The 20,982-nt window shown below is 49.2% G+C and overlaps 1 protein-coding gene across 2 annotated transcripts in view; it reads left to right on the forward strand.

Annotated features, from left to right (window-relative positions):
- Positions 1-20,982, forward strand: part of LOC140406654 (uncharacterized) — a 98,712-nt gene that overhangs the window by 49,519 nt on the left and 28,211 nt on the right. For both annotated transcript variants that reach the window (XM_072494657.1, XM_072494658.1), the window contains 4 exons: positions 2,231-2,302; positions 7,859-7,966; positions 11,396-11,617; positions 13,216-13,377. In XM_072494657.1, the coding sequence (XP_072350758.1) occupies positions 2,231-2,302; positions 7,859-7,966; positions 11,396-11,617; positions 13,216-13,377 (564 nt within the window). The remainder of the gene's footprint in view (positions 1-2,230; positions 2,303-7,858; positions 7,967-11,395; positions 11,618-13,215; positions 13,378-20,982) is intronic.

Consider the following 20,982-nt stretch of genomic DNA (forward strand, 5'->3'; position numbering starts at 1 on the left):
TGTGCATGCGCGGGAATGCCGTCAGCGGCCGCTAACGCTCCCGCGCATGCGCCGCCCGGAGATATCATTTCCGTGCCAGCTGGCGGCGCACCAAAGGCCTTTTCCCCCAGCTGGCGGGGTGGAAATTCGTCCGGCGCGGGCCTAGCCCCTTAAGGTTGGGGCTCGGCCCCCCAAGATGCGGAGCATTCCGCATGTTTGGGGCGGCACGATGCCCGACTGATTTGCGCTGTTTTGGGCGCCAGTCGGCGGACATCGCACCGATACCGGAGAATTTCGCCCCAGGTTTGGGATACTGTCTATGGGTGTTATGTAGCCTGATCCCCCATCCCCAGTGCTTTGCCCGAGCAGCAATTTTCCCTGTCTGAGCATAGACCATTCCAATTCCAATCCTCCAAGCAGAGACCGCGGGAGTGCCTAAACCTCTAGTTACCATGTATCCCATGGGCTTTTGCAGCCTTCTTATCTCACATGGAAATTTTGGGCGATTGCTCCATGAATGTGTACATATCATGAGCTACTAGAACTGGCCATTCTCAGTATTGAGATCCCAGCAGGCTTCGGGATCTTGATGTTGGGATGAAATAGGAGTCCCGAGTGTTATTATCAATCCCAAGCCACTTGGTGAAATATAAAACTAGACATTAATTATTTTCTTGATAATAGGTTTATTCATAGAGTGCAGCATTACATATGTCTGCTTCTTACCTACTAACCCAGTGTCCCAGCAGTCTTTCTTTACAAGTACTCTAAGCACTTAATTAAGCAATACCCTTCACCTGTGTATCTTTGCAGCATAATTAACATCCCATTACCACCAAGCTCACACTTAGCGGTGTTGACCTGCTGTGTAATCTTCCCTGAAGTGGACTTAATATCCCCACCCCACCCTCTAGCCTGCCACATGGAAGCTGCCTCCATCATGATGGCAGCCTCCACTTGCAGTGCGGGGGGGGAGTCACTCTGCAAAATCAGAAATAATCAGATCTGTGATCAGCTTACTTGGTTGCTCAGCGCTTGGGAGATTATTCTTTCCCAGCCATCTCACCCTAGCCAGGGTCATTGAGGGCAGTTGCAATGCTGACCGTGGTCATAGTGACTTAATGTTACTGCATAATTGAGGTCAGCTCACAGCATAAGGCAAGGTCCTTTCCATTCAACATGGCTGAATATTATACCTGCTGGTTTACTTAACCATTAGGGGAGGCTCAGCAATATATAGCAAGTCACTTCTGTAGGAAGTTTCCCTTCCCAAACTTTTAAATCATAGAATCCCTACAGTGCAGAAGGAGGCCATTCGGCCTATCAAGTCCATGCCAAACCTCGGAAAGAGCACCCGAACCAGGCTCCTATCCCTGCAACCCCATAATCCCACTTAAACCGCAAAATGCCTGGTCACAAAGGGGCAATTTAGTATGGCCAATCCACCTAACCTGCATATCTTTGGACTCCAAAAAAGGATGAAGACTAGAATAACATTTTTGAAGAAGATAAATGGGATAAGCTGTATCTGTAGCTTAACATCTGACATCTGCCCACACTTTGTCAACTTATTATACATTTCCATGTCAGTATTGATCATGGAAATCGCCACGGTAAATTTGTCCCACTGTATTTACACACACCTGTCAATGGAAATGCTACCTACCTAACTGCGTAATTGCAACATGACAACAGACAGTTTCTATTCCAAATATAGACATAGAAATTATTAAAATAATAGCAGAATCTATGACTCTAAAATTGTGTTTTACTACGTATCCAAGCATAGGGCACAATATCCTCCCATTGCCCTCACCTTCGCCAAAAACAAAATGAGAGATTAACTAGATTTTTGTTCCCATTGAGGACTTTTCAGATGGTGTGTAAATCAGTGCATTAGTCATCCAGATTTTATCATGGTTTGTCTTCATTCAGCCACTCTGCACAGTGTCACTGTGATATATACCACTTTCTGTAGCTACTGCAATCACTGTGTGCAAATGGTTTTCACAGTCATGAATCAGCCATGAGCACAGTGTTACTTCACTATGGAAAATAATTTAGAGTATGTTAATACACTGCTAATGTATCAGTGTGGGCCTGCTCACGTTTATGTATGCATGTGCCTGCATGCATACGTGCATGCGTAAGTCTTTGTATATATGTCTGTTCTTTGTGCACACGTGTGCCGGCTTTGAGATTATTTTGAGTGGTAATATTCCTGAAGTTCTTTTCCTGTGCGATTTTGCAGGAATTGTTCTGCCCTGTGTGGTCTCAGGCAGCAGAGGCCCGTTGGGGCAACCCGGAGTACCAGGACTCCCAGGTAAGTTCACTGCGCAGAACTGTGCATGCGTTGTACAGCTCAGCTGAAAGGTTTCCCAGGGCGGTACCCGTCATTGCTAACTGTGGCAACTTTACTGCAACGAGACAGAGATATCTGCTGGAACCTAAAACCTGTACGGAGAACTGAAAACGGAATTGCCATGGCTGTGGACGAGGCAATGTTTTAGTTTGTCGACACCGGGCTTTTTGGGCAGTAGCGAGCGTGTTTAGCTGGATGGCTAAACACCACGCTGAGAAACGCCACACTATTGAACTCCCCTTTGGGTAGATATGGGGCCTCAGCGGGGAACGTCCTGACCAGGCCGCACATAGTCTCATTTCCTGCACTGAGGAGCTCCGCTCGCTGGAACTCCTCAGTGCAGAAGGACATTGTGACGCCATTTTAAAAATGGCAAACCTCAAATTCCAAACACCTGTAAGAGGGTCCTCAGCCCCCCTCCCACAACTCCCCACACCAGCACAGGATAGCCCTGGGCCCGATCTGCAGCACAGGAAACATGCCAGCTTGGCACCAGCAGCCTGGCAATGCCCCTGCCAGCTGACAGCCTGGGCAGGCTGACACTGTCAAGGTGCCCAGGTGGCACCAGCAGTGCCAGGGTGCCACCCTTCCTAGAGGGCAAGCACCTGGGGACCTCTAATCCCTTGAGTGCTGTTCTGTCTGGTCCCCATTTGTGGCATAACGTGGCCGGTAGATCGCGCCCAACATTTTGAGTCGAATATGACTCTTCAGAACTCAAATTAAATAATTGTTTTTTGTTTTTTTTAATAAATATTTTATTGAAAATTTTTGGTCAACCAACACAGTACATTGTGCATCCTTTACACAATATTATAACAACACAAATAACAATGACCTATTTTATAAACAAAAAATGAATAAATAATAAATAACAAAAATGAAAACTAACCCTAATTGGCAACTGCCTTATCACAAGTAACACTCTCCAAAAATAAATTTTAACAGTCCAATATATAATTATCTGTCGCAACGACCTATACATATTATACAGTATATATTAACAACCCTGAGAGTCCTTCTGGTTCCTCCCCCCCCCCCCCCCCCCCGACCCTGGGCTGCTGCTGCTGCCTTCTTTTTTCCATTCCATCTATCTTTCTGCGAGGTATTCGACGAACGGTTGCCACCTGCCTGGTGAACCCTTGAGCCGACCCCCTTAGAACGAACTTAATCCGCTCTAGCTTTATAAACCCTGCCATGTCATTTATCCAGGTCTCCACCCCCGGGGGCTTGGCTTCTTTCCACATTAACAATATCCTGCGCCGGGCTACTAGGGACGCAAAGGCCAAAACATCGGCCTCTCTCGCCTCCTGCACTCCCGGCTCTTGTGCAACCCCAAATATAGCCAACCCCCAGCTTGGTTCGACCCGGACCCCCACTACTTTTGAAAGCACCTTTGTCACCCCCATACAAAACCCCTGTAGTGCCGGGCATGACCAAAAACATATGGGTATGATTCGCTGGGCTTCTCGAGCACCTCGCACACCTATCCTCCACCCCCAAAAATTTACTGAGCCGTGCTCCAGTCTTATGCGCCCTGTGTAATACCTTAAACTGAATCAGGCTTAGCCTGGCACACGAGGACAACGAGTTTACCCTGCTTAGGGCATCTGCCCACAGCCCCTCCTCGATCTCCTCCCCCAGCTCTTCTTCTCGTTTCCCATTTAGTTCATCTACCATAGTCTCCCCTTCGTCCCTCATTTCCCTATATATATCTGACACCTTACCATCCCCCCACCCATGTCTTTGAGATCACTCTGTCCTGCGCCTCTTGTGTCGGGAGCTGCGGGAATTCCCTCACCTGTTGCCTCGCAAAAGCCCTCAGTTGCATATACCTGAATGCATTCCCTTGGGCAACCCATATTTCTCGGTCAGCGCTCCCAGACTCGCGAACTTCCCATCCACAAACAGATCTTTCAGTTGCGTTATTCCTGCTCTTTGCCACATTCCATATCCCCCATCCATTCCCTCCGGGGCAAACTATGGTTGTTTCTTATCGGGGACCCCCCCAAGGCTCCAGTCTTTCCCCTATGCCGTCTCCACTGTCCCCAAATCTTCAGTGTAGCCACCACCACCGGGCTTGTGGTGTAGTTCCTCGGTGAGAACGGCAATGGGGCTGTCACCATAGCCTGTAGGCTAGTCCCCCTACAGGACGCCCTCTCTAATCTCTTCCACGCTGCTCCCTCCTCCTCTCCCATCCACTTACTCACCATTGAAATATTAGCGGCCCAATAATACTCACTTAGGCTCGGTAGTGCCAGCCCCCCCTATCCCTGCTACGCTGTAAGAATCCCTTCCTCACTCTCGGGGTCTTCCCGGCCCACACAAAACCCATGATGCTCTTTTCGATCCTTTTAAAAAAAGCCTTCGTGATCACCACCGGGAGGCACTGAAACACAAAGAGGAATCTCGGGAGGACCACCATCTTAACCGCCTGCACCCTTCCTGCCAGTGACAGGGATACCATATCCCATCTCTTGAAATCCTCCTCCATTTGTTCCACCAACCGCGTTAAATTTAACCTATGCAATGTGCCCCAATTCTTGGCTATCTGGATCCCCAGGTAACGAAAGTCCCTTGTTACCTTCCTCAACGGTAGGTCCTCTATTTTTCTACTCTGCTCCCCTGGATGCACCACAAACAACTCACTTTTCCCCATGTTCAATTTATACCCTGAAAAATCCCCAAACTCACCAAGTATCCGCATTATTTCTGGCATCCCCTCCGCCGGGTCTGCCACGTATAGTAGCAAATCGTCCGCATACAAAGATATCCGGTGTTCTTCTCCTCCTCTAAGTACTCCCCTCCACTTCTTGGAACCCCTCAACGCTATCGCCAGGGGCTCAATCGCCAGTGCAAACAATAATGGGGACAGAGGGCATCCCTGCCTTGTCCCTCTATGGAGCCGAAAATATGCAGATCCCCGTCCATTCGTGACCACGCTCGCCATCGGAGCCCTATACAACAGCTGCACCCATCTAACATGGGACACATTCCTCTATTCTCATTGCCATTACCTTGGCCAGGATCTTGGCATCTACATTTAGGAGGGAAATAGGTCTATAGGACCCGCATTGTAGCGGGTCCTTTTCCTTCTTTAAGAGAAGCGATATCGTTGCTTCAGACATAGTCGGGGGCAGTTGTCCCCTTTCCTTTGCCTCATTAAAGGTCCTCGTCAATACCGGGGCGAGCAAGTCCACATATTTTCTATAGAATTCGACTGGGAATCCATCCGGTCCTGGGGCCTTTCCCGCCTGCCTGCTCCTAATTCCTTCTACCTCGATCTGTGCTCCCAGTCCCACCCTTTCCTGCTCTTCCACCTTGGGAAATTCCAGCCGATCCAAGAAGCCCATCATTCTCTCCCTCCCATCCGGGGGTTGAGCTTCATATAATTTTTTATAAAATGTCTTGAACACCCCATTCACTCTCTCCGCTCCCCGCTCCATCTCTCCTTCCTCATCCCTCACTCCCCCTATTTCCCTCGCTGCTCCCCTTTTCCTCAATTGGTGTGCCAGCAACCTGCTCGCCTTCTCCCCATATTCGTACTGTACACCCTGTGCCTTCCTCCATTGTGCCTCTGCAGTGCCCGTAGTCAGCAAGTCAAATTCTACATGTAGCCTTTGCCTTTCCCTGTACAGTCCCTCCTCCGGTGCTTCCGCATATTGTCTGTCCACCCTCAAAAGTTCTTGCAGCAACCGCTCCCGTTCCTTACTCTCCTGCTTCCCTTTATGTGCCCTTATTGATATCAGCTCCCCTCTAACCACCGCCTTCAACGCCTCCCAGACCACTCCCACCTGGACCTCCCCATTATCATTGAGTTCCAAGTACTTTTCAATGCACCCCCTCACCCTTAGACACACCCCCTCATCTGCCATTAGTCCCATGTCCATTCTCCAGGGTGGGCGCCCTCCTGTTTCCTCCCCTATCTCCAAGTCTACCCAGTGTGGAGCGTGATCCGAAATGGCTATAGCCGTATACTCCGTTCCCCTCAGCTTCGGGATCAACCAGCACAAAAAAGTCTATTCGTGAGTAGACTTTATGGACATATGAGAAAAATGAGAACTCCTTACTCCTAGGTCTGCTAAATCTCCACGGGTCTACACCTCCCATCTGCTCCATAAAATCTTTAAGTACCTTGGCTGCTGCCGGCCTCCTTCCAGTCCTGGACTTCGACCTATCCAGCCCTGGTTCCAACACCGTATTAAAATCTCCCCCCATTATCAGCTTTCCCATCTCTAGGTCCGGAATGCGTCCTAGCATCCGCCTCATAAAATTGGCATCATCCCAGTTCGGGGCATATACGTTTACCAAAACCACCGTCTCCCCCTGTAGTTTGCCACTCACCATCACGTATCTGCCCCCGTTATCCGCCACTATAGTCTTTGCCTCGAACATTACCCGCTTCCCCACTAATATAGCCACCCCCTGTTTTTCGCATCTAGCCCCGAATGGAACACCTGCCCCACCCATCCTTTGCGTAGCCTAACCTGGTCTATCAGTTTCAGGTGCGTTTCCTGTAACATAACCACATCTGCCTTAAGTTTCTTAAGGTGTGCGAGTACCCGTGCCCTCTTTATCGGCCCGTTCAGCCCTCTCACATTCCACGTGATCAGCCGGGTTGGGGGGCTTCTTACCCCCCCCCCCCTTGTCGATTAGCCATCCCCTTTTTCCAGCTCCTCACCCGGTTCCCACGCAGCTGTATCTCCCCCAGGCGGTGCCCACCCGCCCATCCCCTCCCATACCAGCTCCCCCCTCTCCCCAGCAGCAGCAACCCAGTAATTCCCCCCTCCCACCCCCCCCCCCCCCCCCCGCTAGATCCCCCGCTAGCGTAATTACTCCCCCCATGTTGCTCCCAGAAGTCAGCAAACTCTGGCCGACCTCGGCTTCCCCCCGTGCTCCTATCAAGAGCCCAAAAGTCCGTTTCACCGGGAGCTGCCGAAACGTGCGACTCAGCTGGTCATCGCCGCACCCGGAAGTCCCAAATAATTGTTTGTTATTCAGTTGACAACAAGAATGTCTGGATGCTGACCATTGTTTTCACTTACTGGGGATATATCTAGTTACGTTGCATGTCACAGGATTCTTAAATGCTGACTTTGGCAATGTGATTGAGCGTATGCTTTCTTGGGAATGAAATGAGCTCAGTAGACTTAATGACCTTTATTCTAAAAAAAATGTAATGGTAGTCTGTTCCTACACATTCTGCTGAGATATTGCTGGTCAGAATGGGTAAAGCAACTTCAGCAGCTAACTACTGCAGCCACCATTGTCCCAGATGACCATAGACTGCTTTCCTGCTTTGAGGGAGAGTACCAACATCTACTGCCGTGTGGTATTAGCAAGTGACGATCAAGCAATGTGGAAAAGAGAGGTGTGAGGGAATGTGCGCAAGTTTAAAAGTGGCACCTCGAGTATATCTGTATTTCTTCTTCTGTGCCAGTTAGCGGGGAAGGAATCAAGACAAAAAATGTTTTCCAATTTGAATTTTTAACTCATTCTTCATTCTCCAATACCTCATAGGTTCAAAGGGTGGACCAGGTTTTCCAGGCAGTTCAGGACGACCCGGATTTGATGGACCGAAAGGACCTCCTGGAGCTCCAGGCGTATTGGGAGAATCCGGCCGCCCAGGTAAGTACTTAACCAGAACTTGCAAAAGATTGAGAACTCCCTGGGCATTGATTACGTGTCCGAGTTTGCAGGTGGGAATTTGCTCCTGGTTTCTCTGCCGTCGTTTGGGCAGGTGGGGTGAAAAGGTGGGTCAGACATGTGAATACGATGGAAAGTATGGAGTGACGCCATTGTCACCCCAGTATCAGCAAGTGCTAGTCACACCTGTATACCAAATGGTAGTCATGCCATAACCATTCGGCATTTCGAGACAGCAAGGCCTGAATTGTCTGGACATTTGAATGGGACGTCGCATCTGCCACGGGGCAACCCCGCCACAGGGAGACCGGAAAGTCCTGACCCAAAACAAACAACAGCAACTTTAAAGTAACTCAGCAGGGACTTGGAAAAAGAGACATGTCCAATATCCTGTCCTCCATCAGTTGTGGGTCAAAATGGAGGGAACTGGATGGAAACCTTGTCAATGTGCTTAACGTGTTGGGATTTTCAGCAGCAACCATTTTCTGCAGCTCCCACACATGGGAGGTGAAGTGATTTGGACCTGTTCAAAATGATTCAAACTAGGCTGCATTTGCTGCCAATGCCACACATGCACAGGTGTATGTGTGGCTGCTATCTTTATAGGGGGCAATGCGCCAAGGGGACATGTATGGCCATCACTGGCCCTGGAATTATAAATATTACAGCACCGGCAGCATCAAGTTAACACTTTTATCAATCACCTCCATCCCAGAGCTCACCCCAAACCTCACAGACAGGTCTGGAAAGAGCAAGTGTCAAGTGGGACCCATTCTGCCCGCCCATCTCACCCTCGACTCCCAGTGACACATCACACTGGTGTCCTTTTAAACATTTATTAAGAGATGAAATATCGAAAGAAATGGCTGGCGAGAGAAAGAGTAAGCAGGAGAGGCAGAGACTGGGAAATGGTGGGTTCCTAGTGATGACGTCCACCTGATTGAGTTATTTTTTTTGTGGTGTTAATTATTTTGGTGATACTTGGGCAATGGAGTAAGATTCATTATTAAAATTTTAAGACTGTCAAAAATAAGCTGTCATCGTTTATGAGGGTGGATTTGCATCTCTTGTGAGTCACATTGGATTCTGTGCATTTGCAGAAGTACTGTCGGTGGCCATCTTGTGTTGGCCACGTGTCAAACCAAACCTGTCACCAGAAACGGTAGTTGGGTGGGCATATGCCACTGCAAAGGAATATCCTGACCTGTTTCTCACCATCAGTTTGTTAATGGTGCTAAACGAGATTCTGCAATGCCTCGCAAAGAACTGCATTGGGGTCATAAATAACAGCGGTCAATGATTTGAAAAGGGAAGGTTTGTGCATGAGAGCGAAGTTACATCTCCCTCCTCACTGATCAGATAGCTCTGGCGTTGCTGCCAGTCTCTAATGGAGTCAAAACCCAGTAGGAAGCCAACTACTGACTGGATGTCAGCTGTAGGAACAACTGGAAGTAATGCCTTATAATCCAGTTGCAGTAGCATCCTTTTCAGGCTGAGTCCTGCTAAATACCCAAGCTGGTATTAGAAGCGTTCAAAGTGTCCTATGCCTCCAGACCTGGGATGTTGATCGCTATTGAACTATGCAAAACTCTTGCTGATGGGAAAACCAGTTGTCAGGGTGAAAGATTTATATTCTAGATATTTCTGAACCTTGTTCTAATGGAAGACAGTTTAATATTTCGCTTAATTGCCGTTTTGGAGTGTGTTGGAATTCTGCAGTGAAGCTTTCAGGATTCTAAGCCCTGATAGAATTTATTTTTTACAGCTAGTCTGCTGCTGATTTACCAGTTGAGACTGGCAGGAGGCTTTTACTGTTGATGGTTTATTTGGATTTATTGGTTGCAATTTTCCTCGGTCCCAGTGAGGCAGGTTAGGAGGTGAGATCAGGAGCAAAGTTGTAAAATAACATATTGGTTTGGCCAGCTGATGCATTCTTGGCTCAGAGTGACCTTGTCAGAAGATGAGTCAATCTGGTAGCAGTTGCCCACCCAGCGGTGGGTAACCCATTAGGGCCCATTGATGGGAGGTCTGGGGCAAGGATGATAGCACCAGTGGGACCTCCCTAACGGTGGATGGATCCCACGCTGTGACTGGAGCCGCATTTAACTGGAAAATGGCTTTCCAGTGGCAGATCAGGGCCTTCATCAATGCTTCCTCTCACTCACCCCAGATAGATCCGCTGGGAGCCAGAGCCAGAGCCACAGGCTAATCTGTGGAGGGGTTGCACCTCGATTATGATGACATGATAACTTTAGCCATGTGTAATTTTTAATTTTTCACAATGGTGCAGAGAGATTTTCCACTTGTGTTACTCTCATAGTCTCCTGCCTGCTCCAGTAGCGCCTACCTCTCCCGTTGAGACTGTTGAATGGATATCGCTACAGACTCTCCAATTGGACCGCCTGTTTCCATTGTGCACAAGCCATTTTTAATTGGATGCGGCTCAGGGGGATGGCTTCTTAACTTGATGTCCCCAGAGAGATCACAACTGATATCATGCAATGGTTATTTCCGGCTTCCTGAGCAGAATTGAGGCCAACAATGGGATCTAGTTTTTAAATTCATTGACGGAATGTGGGCACGCTGGCCAGGCCAGCATTTATTGCCTATCCCTAAATTCCCTTCAGAAGGTGGTGGTGAGCTACCTTCTTGAACCACTGCAGTCCCTGTGGTGTAAGTACACCCACAGCGCTGTTAGGGAGGCTGTTCCAAGATTTTGACACAGTGACAATGGAGGAACGGTGATATATTTCCAAGTCAACATGGTGAGTGACTTGGAGGGGAACCTCCAGGTCGGGGTGCACCGGCTGCCCTTGTCCTTCTGGATGGTAGTGGCCGTGGGTTTGGCAGGTGCTGCCTAAAGAGGGTTGGTGAATTCCTGCAGTGCATCTTGTAGATGGTACACACTGCTGCTACTGTGCATCGGTGGTGGAGGGAGTGAATGTTTGCGGAAGGAGTGTCAATCACACAATTGCTTTGTCGTGGATAGTGTCAAAATTCTTGAGTGTTGTTGGAGCAAGACGAATGGAGAGTATTCCAACACACTCTTGTGGCACAATGGGTAGAGGCCCTGCCTCTGAGCCTTAAGCTCCAGATTCAAGTCCCACCTCACGACTCGATGGCCAAGGAAGGTGTGTTCGTAACACAGCCAAACAGGTTGATTATCAACCTGCAGATCCTTGCAAAGCAGGTCCAAGGATAGGGGGTAAAAACGGGAGATATTCAGTCATGTGATGGAAAGAAACGTGGCGCTTCCACCATTGCTATCCAAAGGCTCCTGACTACGAGGTGCATGCAAAAGCTCATGTCGCCACAGCAACCCAGACCCCTGAGTGATTGGTTGCACACCACCACCATTGCAATTCTCATTCGTTCCTTACAAGTTTGATGTCTTGTTATGAAATCTTACAGGGTTTCACGGACCACGTGGTGATCAGGGACTACCAGGTCTTCCAGGGCTCGATGGAAATGAAGGCTCTCCAGGGAAAATGGGTGTTCCAGGATTTCCAGGTCAAAAAGGATTCCCAGGTGATGTGTATGGTGCAGAACCAGGTGTTCCAGGCCAACCAGGTCAACCAGGAAAACCGGGATTGAAAGGAACCCCAGGAGAATCTGGCTATCCAGGACCTAAAGGTAAAGTTCGAGATGTGTTTATTTTGCTGCTGTGGCTTCACAATTAAAACCAATTTTGTCTCATGAAGCTTCCACTTCGCTGCAACTTCCTTGCAGATCTCTGAAACCTTGTACGATTAACTCACAATGGGTTACACATTGATTTAGGCTTATTTTTGCGCCTGACGAAGGTGACAGGCCAGAAGCACGAGCCACGAGCCTGAACCCAAGGCCCAACCAAAAACTTCCATAATTACAGGGATCTGTGGAGCCCAATCAGCATCCAGAGACAGCTCACCAGTTGACCAACTCTCTCTCGCTCCCCCCCCCCCGTCCTCTTTAATTGGCCCGGAAGTGACCCCCTCAAATTTGCCTTGGGATAGGTGGCCAGGAAGGGAGGTCTTGGAGTGAGCTTAGGTCAACTGAAATCCCCAGCAGTGATCCTCTGACCTTGATGTGAAGGTATGATTGAATAGAAGGGACGTAACACTTTACAATGAACCTTCAGGGGCTCCTACAGATTGGCAGCACAATTCATGGGATGTGGACATCACTGGCTGGAACACCATTTATTACCATGAACTACGCAGTTTATTCAAACCACTTCAGAGTCAACCTCGTTGTTTAGGTGTGGAGTCATATGTATGTAAGGACACGGATTTCCGAACAGTAATGAGCCAGATGTTTTTTTACCGCAGTCAACACTAGCATTTTAATTCCAATTTAAAAACAAAATCCATCCCTCTGCTGTGATGGGATTCGAACACAGGCCCCCAGAGCAATACCTTGGATCAGTGACAATAACACTACACTGAAGTATCGCTGCCCATTTGTATCATTTCTTGAATTGCACACTTTTTGAAATGAAGGGCGGGATTCTCCGATTGCCGACGCCAAAATCGCGATCGGCCAAACAATCCCCATTTACTCCGGAATTAGGGGCGGTGCTGTTTTTGTGATGCTCCGCCCCCTCAAAAATGGCATACTCGGGGAGTACGCCGTATGGACGGCCTGCGTCGCCTGAGGCCTTCCCCCGATGCTCTGCCACCGATGGCCCGGGTCCCCGACGGCATGGGGCACGTGTGCTCACAGGGTTCGGGTTCTCATCTGGCGGCTGCGGACTGAGTCCAGCGCTGCCACAGTCGGGGGGGGGGGGGGGGGGGGGGGGGGAGCCATTCCACTGGCATGGGGGCCTCCATCGGGGCCTGGGGGTACTGGTGGGGGGTGGTCCAGGGGTGGCAAGGCTGGTTACAGGGGGTCAGTTTTTGGCAGGCCGGATCCATGCACGGCCGTGCCATGTTGCACGGCGCGGCCGCTGCTGCGCGCATGTGCGGCCACGGACCCGGCCATTCTGCGGCCGTATCTGCAGGTAAAGGTGAGGGCTTTACACTGCGCGGCTGCTAGCCCCCCACCGGACGGAGGATCGGTGCGGGGGTGGCACCGACTTTCTGGATGTAAGACCAGACCGATCCTTCGGACATAGCTGCAGGATCGGAGAATCTCGCCCGAAATTTTGTGTGGCAAGTTAATTTTTTTCTTAAAGAATAGAGTTCACGCTTTGAAAAAGTCTTACTTAATGAGATTCCTTTTAAAGAAGAAACAAATCTATTTTCTCCCAGGTGTTACCGGTAGACCAGGATTTGGAAGTCAAAAAGGTGAAAGAGGAAATCCAGGCTACCCTGGTTCTCCAGGCTTGCCAGGAGCCCGAGGCCATGGTGGACCAGATGTCCTAACAGGTTTGCCAGGAGAACTGGGAAGGCCCGGTGAGCTCGGACTACCAGGTAAGTCACAGAATAACTGGCTGACGTCAACCAGATTAATCGGGCTTGGCTTCCACGAACAGTTGTCTGAGAAATTAAACCTTTTACAAGTCCCAGTTGACTGGAATAACCAGCAGGTGGAATGCATGGAGATTAAACTTGTATAATTACAGCACCCAGAGTTGTATTAGGATTAAAGTTCAGGCTATTTACAAACAGAATTTACATGCTCAACACATGGTTCATGATGAATGAATGTTTGGTTCATGATGAATGAATATATATGGTTTAGGCTGAATCAATATATGGTTCATAATGAATGATTCTGAAACAATTTATACTCTTTTGATTAGAACAAAAAGCATTAATAAATCGAACAAAAATGACAGATGGAAAACTAAAAAAAGAAGGTGATCAGGAGTCATGGGGAGAAGGCAGGAGAATGGGAATGAAAAACGTATTAGCCATGATTGAATTGAGTAGACCCGATGGGCCGAATGGCCTAATTCTGCTCCTATATCTTATGGTTTATATTACTGCAGCTTTAATTTCTACCACCAGGGGTTGTTGGTGAGCTCCATGAAAGTAGAACTTTGCAGCTCAACTCCAGTTTGTGTTCCATTGGCTTGGCGTCACCTTAGGATGCACAGCCCAAGGAGAATTTGTCTCATATCTCAGTGCACTAAATTTCAGAGTTAAAGTTTTTCTGCTTTTTTGTTTTGTTTTCAGTTTCTTCCACTGCTTTCTTTCCTGGACTCCTCCCCAGAGTAATTAGCTCTTCAGCTGGGGGAAGAGTGACAATTTACTCCATCCATTTTGATCTCAGTATTGCTTTGCATCGGATGGCGGTTGGGAGATGGTGACCAATGCATTGCATTCCATGTAGCTGCCTGATTAATCAACCACTAGATGCCAAAACTGGGGGGCATAGTTTTTAGAATAAGGGGTCACCCATTTAAAACGGAGGTGAGGAGGAATTTCTTCTCTCAGAGAGTTGGGAATCTGTATGCACCTATTTCATACAGCCTTATGTTCTAATTTAAAAAAAATAAACTTTGAGTACCCAATTATTTTTTTCCATTTATGGGGCAATTTAACGTGGCCAATTCACCTACCCTGCACATCGTTTTGGGTTGTGGGGGTGAGACCCACTCAGACACGGGAAGAACGTGCAAACTCCATGCGGACAGTGAGCTGGAGCCGGGATCGAACCCGGGTCCTCAGCGCCGCGAGGCAGCAGTGCTAACCACTGTGCCACTGAGTCGCCCGCCTTTGTTCTAATGTTAACTATCATGGAAGCTAAGAGAGAACCACAATTGGGCTGACAGACTTTCAACGTGCATCATCTTTCATTTGAGGGCTCGGTGAAACATTGAATACTCAGGTCATTCCAAAACTAGGTATCATCCTTCATGTGGAATAGCAGACCGATCTGGGCCATCCATCACAATGTGTCAGCCAGATGGTGGTGGGTTAAATATTCTGGATCATTCATCCATTGTCCTTCTCCTGTAGGGATTTCCACAGATCTCTGGTTACAGATTTTCTTCACAGGTTGCTCTCAGTGTCTTTCCATGATCTATGTGTAGGGGTCCTCAGTGAAATGGGGTGAGGTGAACGGTGTCAAGAATCTTTTTCTGCTTCTCCTCTGATGCTGGTGATGTAACTAGAATGCTTTTAGCATGGACATTTATTGGTCTTGGCCTGTCTGACTGAGGAATGCACATGTACATCACGGAACGCTCTGTGGCTTGATCTCGCCACCTTCTGGTTGGCAGCCAGGGTTGTAATTGCTTGAGATAACAGGTCATTGCATGTCTTTTAATTCTGAGTGGTTCATCTGTTCACACATGTTGTATTCTTCCATGCTTCTGTTCCATTCATCACCCACCAACTTTCCATACCTGGTCTCAATCGAATGGGTGCGGTTACTGCATGTAGGCTGCAGAGGTGAGAGGGGGTTGTCTGTAGCGTCAAGCGAAATGGCCTAACACTCCTGCTTTATCAAGCTTTGACCGTTGCTGTAATCGTTCTGCCTGTAGAGTGGAGCCCGCTTATTACTTTACCTTAATTATACGTCCAATGCTTTTCAAGAGGTACGGTAACTGCCTCTTTCATGTGACCAAAGGCATGTTGGAGTTTGCTGAAGAATTGCAGTTTTTTTTTACAGTGCAGGTTGGGATGGGGAACAAGGGAGCTAGAGAAGACATTAATGACTCTAGTTCAAGTTGTAGGAAAACAAAAATATTCCAAAATTACTGTGACATGATTGAGGAAAACAAACAATGGCTCGGTGTGGGCAGACAAAAGAAGGGAATTGACACCTGTGTCTGACCACACCTGAACCATAACCTGTCCATAAGGTGTGGAGATGCCCCCTTTTAAAACGATGAACACAATTATTTTTGATTCTTGCAGACTGAACTGAAGATCCAGTCATTATTTGGGTTTTTTGAAACCAAACTGCCAATTCATAATGCTTCACTTTTTTTTCCCTCCAAAAAAATGAGCAGGCTCCACTGTAATCATGCTTGTGGCTAAAGCTATACCAATGGGTCGACAACCACAGCAGTGAACATGCGTTTAACTTATAACAGTTAAGTTACCACTGTTGATGTGATGCTTGTTTTCAAACTGTCCTGGCTTTTTAACATAACAGCTTAAATATCTCTGGTGGTGATAGCATTGTCTGGTATGGTGATATTCACACTCGTTCTGAGAGACAAGTTGCCACTTTCCTGATTTGAAATTGATTTTTTTCCACAGTTAAATGACTTATGGAAAGGTTGTAGTCCAGTGGTTTGGATGAGTTATTTTATCTTCTCTTCTATGCCTTTGGAGATTGCTTTGTGTTCACTCCATGCTTTGCTTTTGAAGAAAGGGTTGAACTTAGCTTAAACGATGAGGCTCTAAATCTAATTTCTGCCATGACTGGTGCAGGGCACTAACAGACCGCACCAGCTGTTGGCACTGTGGCATTTACTTATTTTATTTCATCAGCAGTGTTTCTGGATTGAATGATTCTCTACCATAATGAGGAAACAATAGCAGGATTGATAGTCTGAAACTGCTGCCAGGTTATTTCATTTGTAAAAAGCAAATGACCAAGAAGGCGGACTTTGTTGTTGCTGTTCCCAGTTCACCCCTCCTGTTCTGAAGGTGCTAACAAGGATAATGGTTCATTTTAATCATTGCAAGGACTGAGTCTAGATGTCAGCATTCTATTTTTAAAATTTTAGAGTACCCAATTATTTTTTTATTTTCCAATTAAGGGGCATTTTAGCGTGACCAATCCGCCTAACCTGCATATCTTTGGGTTGTGGGGGTGAAACCCACGCAGGCATGGGGAGAGTGTGCAAACTCCACACGGACAGTGACCCAGGACCGGGATTCGAACCCGGGTCCTCAGCGAGATGTCAGCATTCTTAATGTGTGAGGCTGTGTAGTGAGTGTTGCAATCTGGAATGAACTCCATCCTTGTCTTCCCAAATACTCACACTTTCCATTTGAGTTGTGTTGCAATCTAAACCAAACCCATGTGCCCCAGCTCCCTCGCTCAGGACACCAGAAGACTCCGACTGCTGACTAAGTTGAGAGATAACTCAGCACCGATCAGCATCAAATCTGGAATGTTGGGCGAGATTCTCCGACCCCCCCCCGCCGGGTCGGAGAATCGCCGGGGCCTGGCGTGAATCCCGCCCCCGCCAATTGCCGAATTCTCCACCACCGGATATTCGGCGGGGGCGGGAATCACGCCGCGCCGGTTGGCGGGCCACCCCCCGCGATTCTCCGGCCCGGATGGGCCGAAGTCCCGCCGCTAAAATGCCGGTCCCGCCGGCGTAAATTAAACCACCTACCTTACCGGCGGGACAAGGCGGCGCGGGTGGGCTCCGGGGTCCTGGGGGGGGGGCGCGGGGCGATCTGGCCCCGGGGGGTGCCCCCACGGTGGCCTGGCCCGCGATCGGGGCCCACCGATCCGCATTAGGCCTGTGCCGTGGGGGCACTCTTTCCCTTCCGCCTTCGCCACGGTCTCCACCATGGCGGAGGCGGAAGAGACTGTCTCCACTGCGCATGCGCGGGAATGCCGTCAGCGGCCGCTGACGCTCCCGCGCATGCGCCGCCCGGAGATGTCATTTCCGCGCCAGCTGGCGGGGCACCTGGCCTTTTCCGCCAGCTGGCGTGGCGGAAATTCGTCCGGCGCCGACCGTAAGGTTGGGGCTCGGCCCCCAAAGATGGGGAGCATTCCGCATCTTTGGGGCGGCGCGATGCCCGACTGATTTGCGCCGTTTTGGGCGCCAGTCGGCGGACATCGCGCCGTTTCCGGAGAATTTCGCCCGTTAACTTTGACATTATTTCATAGAATTTACAGTGCAGAAGGAGGCATTCGGCCCATCGAGTCTGCACCAGCTCTTGGAAAGAGCACCCCACCCAAGCCCACACCACCCTATTCCCATAACCCACCAACCCCACTCAACCAACACTAAGGGCAATCTTGGACACTAAGGGCAATTTAGCACGGCCAATCCACCTAACCTGCACATCTTTGGACTATGGGAGGAAACCGGAGCACCCGGAGGAAACCCACGCACACACGGGGAGAACGTGCAGACTCCGCACAGACAGTGACCCAGCCGGGAATTGAACCTGGGACCCTGGAGCTGTGAAGCAATTGCACTAACCACTATGCTACCGTGCTGCCCTACATTAGGCATACTAATTTACCAGTAGATGCAATGACACAAATGACAGTGTAAGCAATGGAAGTACCAGAACCTGCTGGTTTCTTTTACATCTTTGAGTATTATTAAGGGGCTATTTTCTAATTTGGTATCCCCAGCGGAATCTTGGGAGATATTTGAGCACATATATCCATCTGCAGCATGTCCCCACGTTTCTGGCATGTGGGCAAAGCTCCTCATTGAGAACCAGGGGAGGATTCTCCGCAATCGGCGCGATGTCCGCCGACTGGCGGCAAGAACGGCGCGAATCAGTCCGGCATCGCGCCGCCCCAAAGGTGCGGAATTCTCCGCATCTTGAGGGGCCGAGCCCTCACCTTGAGGGGCTAGGCCCGCGCCGAATTGATTTCCGCCCCGCCAGCTGGTGGGAAAGGCCTTTGGTGCCCCGCCAGCTGGCGCGGAAATGACTTTGCCATGCGGCGCATGCGCGGGAGCGTCAGCGGCCGCTCACGGCATCCCCGCGCATGCGCAGTGGAGGGGGTCTCTTCCGCTTCCGCCATAGTGGAGACCATGGCGAAGGCGGAAGGAAAAGAGTGCCCCCACGGCACAGGCCCGCCCGCGGATCGTTGGGCCCCGATCACGGGCCAGGCCACCGTGGGGGCACCCCCCGGGGCCAGATCGCCCCGCGCCCCCCCATGACCCCGGAGCCCGCCCGCGCCACCTTGTCCCGCCGTTCAAAAGGTGGCTTGATTATCGCCGGCGGGACAGGCATTCCAGCAGGGGGACTTCGGCCCATCGCGGGCCGGAGAATCGCCGGGGGTGGGGGGCCTGCCAACCGGTGCGGCGCGATTCCCACCCCCACCGAATATCCCGTGCCGGAGAATTCGACAACCGGCGGGGGCGGGATTCACTCCAGCCTCCGGCGATTCTCCGACCCGGCGGGGGGTCGGAGAATCCTGCCCCTGAAGTCATAAAACAATATATTTAACGTTAATTGACTGTAATATTGAAATATTGTGGTGCTACTGTCACAATCCTATCTCCCTTTAATGATTCGAACTAATTTCATTTGTTCTTTCTTTTCATCTTAATTTCAAAGCCGGCTTATTATAAAATCCTTCTTTACAATGTTCGGACAATTTCTTATAAAACAGTTTTATACAACGTGCAAAATCATATTCAAGTCCATTCTGTAGCTCAAATGTGTCAACAACCAAAAGTGCTTACTGCCATTGCGAGATAGAAGGTGGATCACCATTTAAACTCCCACATACAAAGTCCAAGAGGCCAATATTGGATTTTCCCCTTTAAGAGACCTCTGTGCAGTGAGACAGAATCACAGAACAATACAGCACAGAAGAGGCCCTTCGGCCCATCGAGTCTGCACAGACACATGAAGAACATCTGACCTGCCGACCGAATCCCATTTGCCAGCACGTGGTCCATACCCTTGAATGTTGTGACGTGCCAAGTGCTCATCCAGGTACTTTTTAAAAGATGTGAGGCATCCCGCCTCTACCACTCCCCCTTCCAGGCAATGCATTCCAGACCGTCACCAGCCTCTGGGTAAAATTGTTTTTCCTCAAATCCCCCATGAATCTCCTGCCTCTCGCCTTGAACTTGTGTCCCCTCGTAACTGACCCTTCAACTAAGGGAACAGCTGCTCCCTAGCCACCCTGTCCGTGTCCCTCATAACCTTATACACCTCGATCAGGTCGCCCCTCAATCTTCTCTGCTCCAGTGAAAACAGCCCAAGCCTATCCAACCTTTCTTCATAACTTCAATGTTCCCTTCAGGCAAATCCTGGTGAACTGCCTCTGCACCCCCTCCAGTGCAATCACATCCTTCCTATAATGTGGTGACCAGAATTGCACACAGTACTCCAGCTGTGGCCTCACCAAAGTTCTATACAACTCCAGACCTCCCTGCTATTGTAATCTATGCCTCAATTGATAAAGGCAAGTGTCCCATATGCCCTTTTCACCACCCTATTAACCTGCCCTTCTGCCTTCAGAGATCTAGGGACAAACATGCCAAGGTCCCTTTGTTCCTCGGAACTTCCCAGTATCATGCCATACATTGAATACTTTCTTGTCACATTATTCCTTCCAAAGTGTATCACCTCGTACTTTTCAGGGTTAAATTCCACCAGCCACTTTTCTGCCCATTTGACCATCCCTTCTATATCTTCCTGTAACCCAAGACACTCAACCTCACTGTTAACCACCCAGCCAATCTTTGAGTCATCCGCAAACTTACTGACCCTACCCCCACCCCCCCCCCCCCACCCCCCCCCCCCCACATAGGCATCTATGTCATTTATCTAAATCAATCATTAAGGTACCCAGCACAGACTATCCTGGATAAAATTAATCTTGCGGTTAGTAAGTGTTTCACATATGCACGCTGCCAATACAGATCCCTGGTGTGTTGGTGTGTTACAGATCACTCATTGCTGTGGCAACATGCATTGTAGTCTGGAGCTATGGACAGTGATGATGGAGGATGCAACTTTCTTTCCATCACATGGTTGACCAAGAATCTCTCCTGCTCTTATCGGCTGCCACTGGTGGGCGTTGGAGGCATTTGCAGGTTGACAATCAAACCGTAGCCATGTTATGAATACACCTTCCTTGACCTTAAAGCTCTGGGGCAGGCACACAGCCCACTGCGCCACAAGACTGTTTAATGTCAGTAGTGTTCTCCAGTTTCACCTATAGTGGCAGAATCATTTCTTCCAAGATTATCTCTTCATTAGTTATTTCCATTTCAAGCGTTGGCAGCAATTATGTTACGTGCGACCAATGTCACAGTATACTTTGGAAAATTATTACATGAGACCTTATAACTTATCCTAAACATTTTCTGCGTAATGTCATAAAATCATCTTTAAATGCCAAGCCATGAATCTCACTTCAAAGTCTTTCCTGTTATTTGGTCTCTTTTCCAA

The sequence above is a fragment of the Scyliorhinus torazame genome, unplaced genomic scaffold (assembly GCF_047496885.1).
Source record: "Scyliorhinus torazame isolate Kashiwa2021f unplaced genomic scaffold, sScyTor2.1 scaffold_770, whole genome shotgun sequence".
In the NCBI taxonomy this organism is placed as follows: domain Eukaryota; kingdom Metazoa; phylum Chordata; class Chondrichthyes; order Carcharhiniformes; family Scyliorhinidae; genus Scyliorhinus; species Scyliorhinus torazame.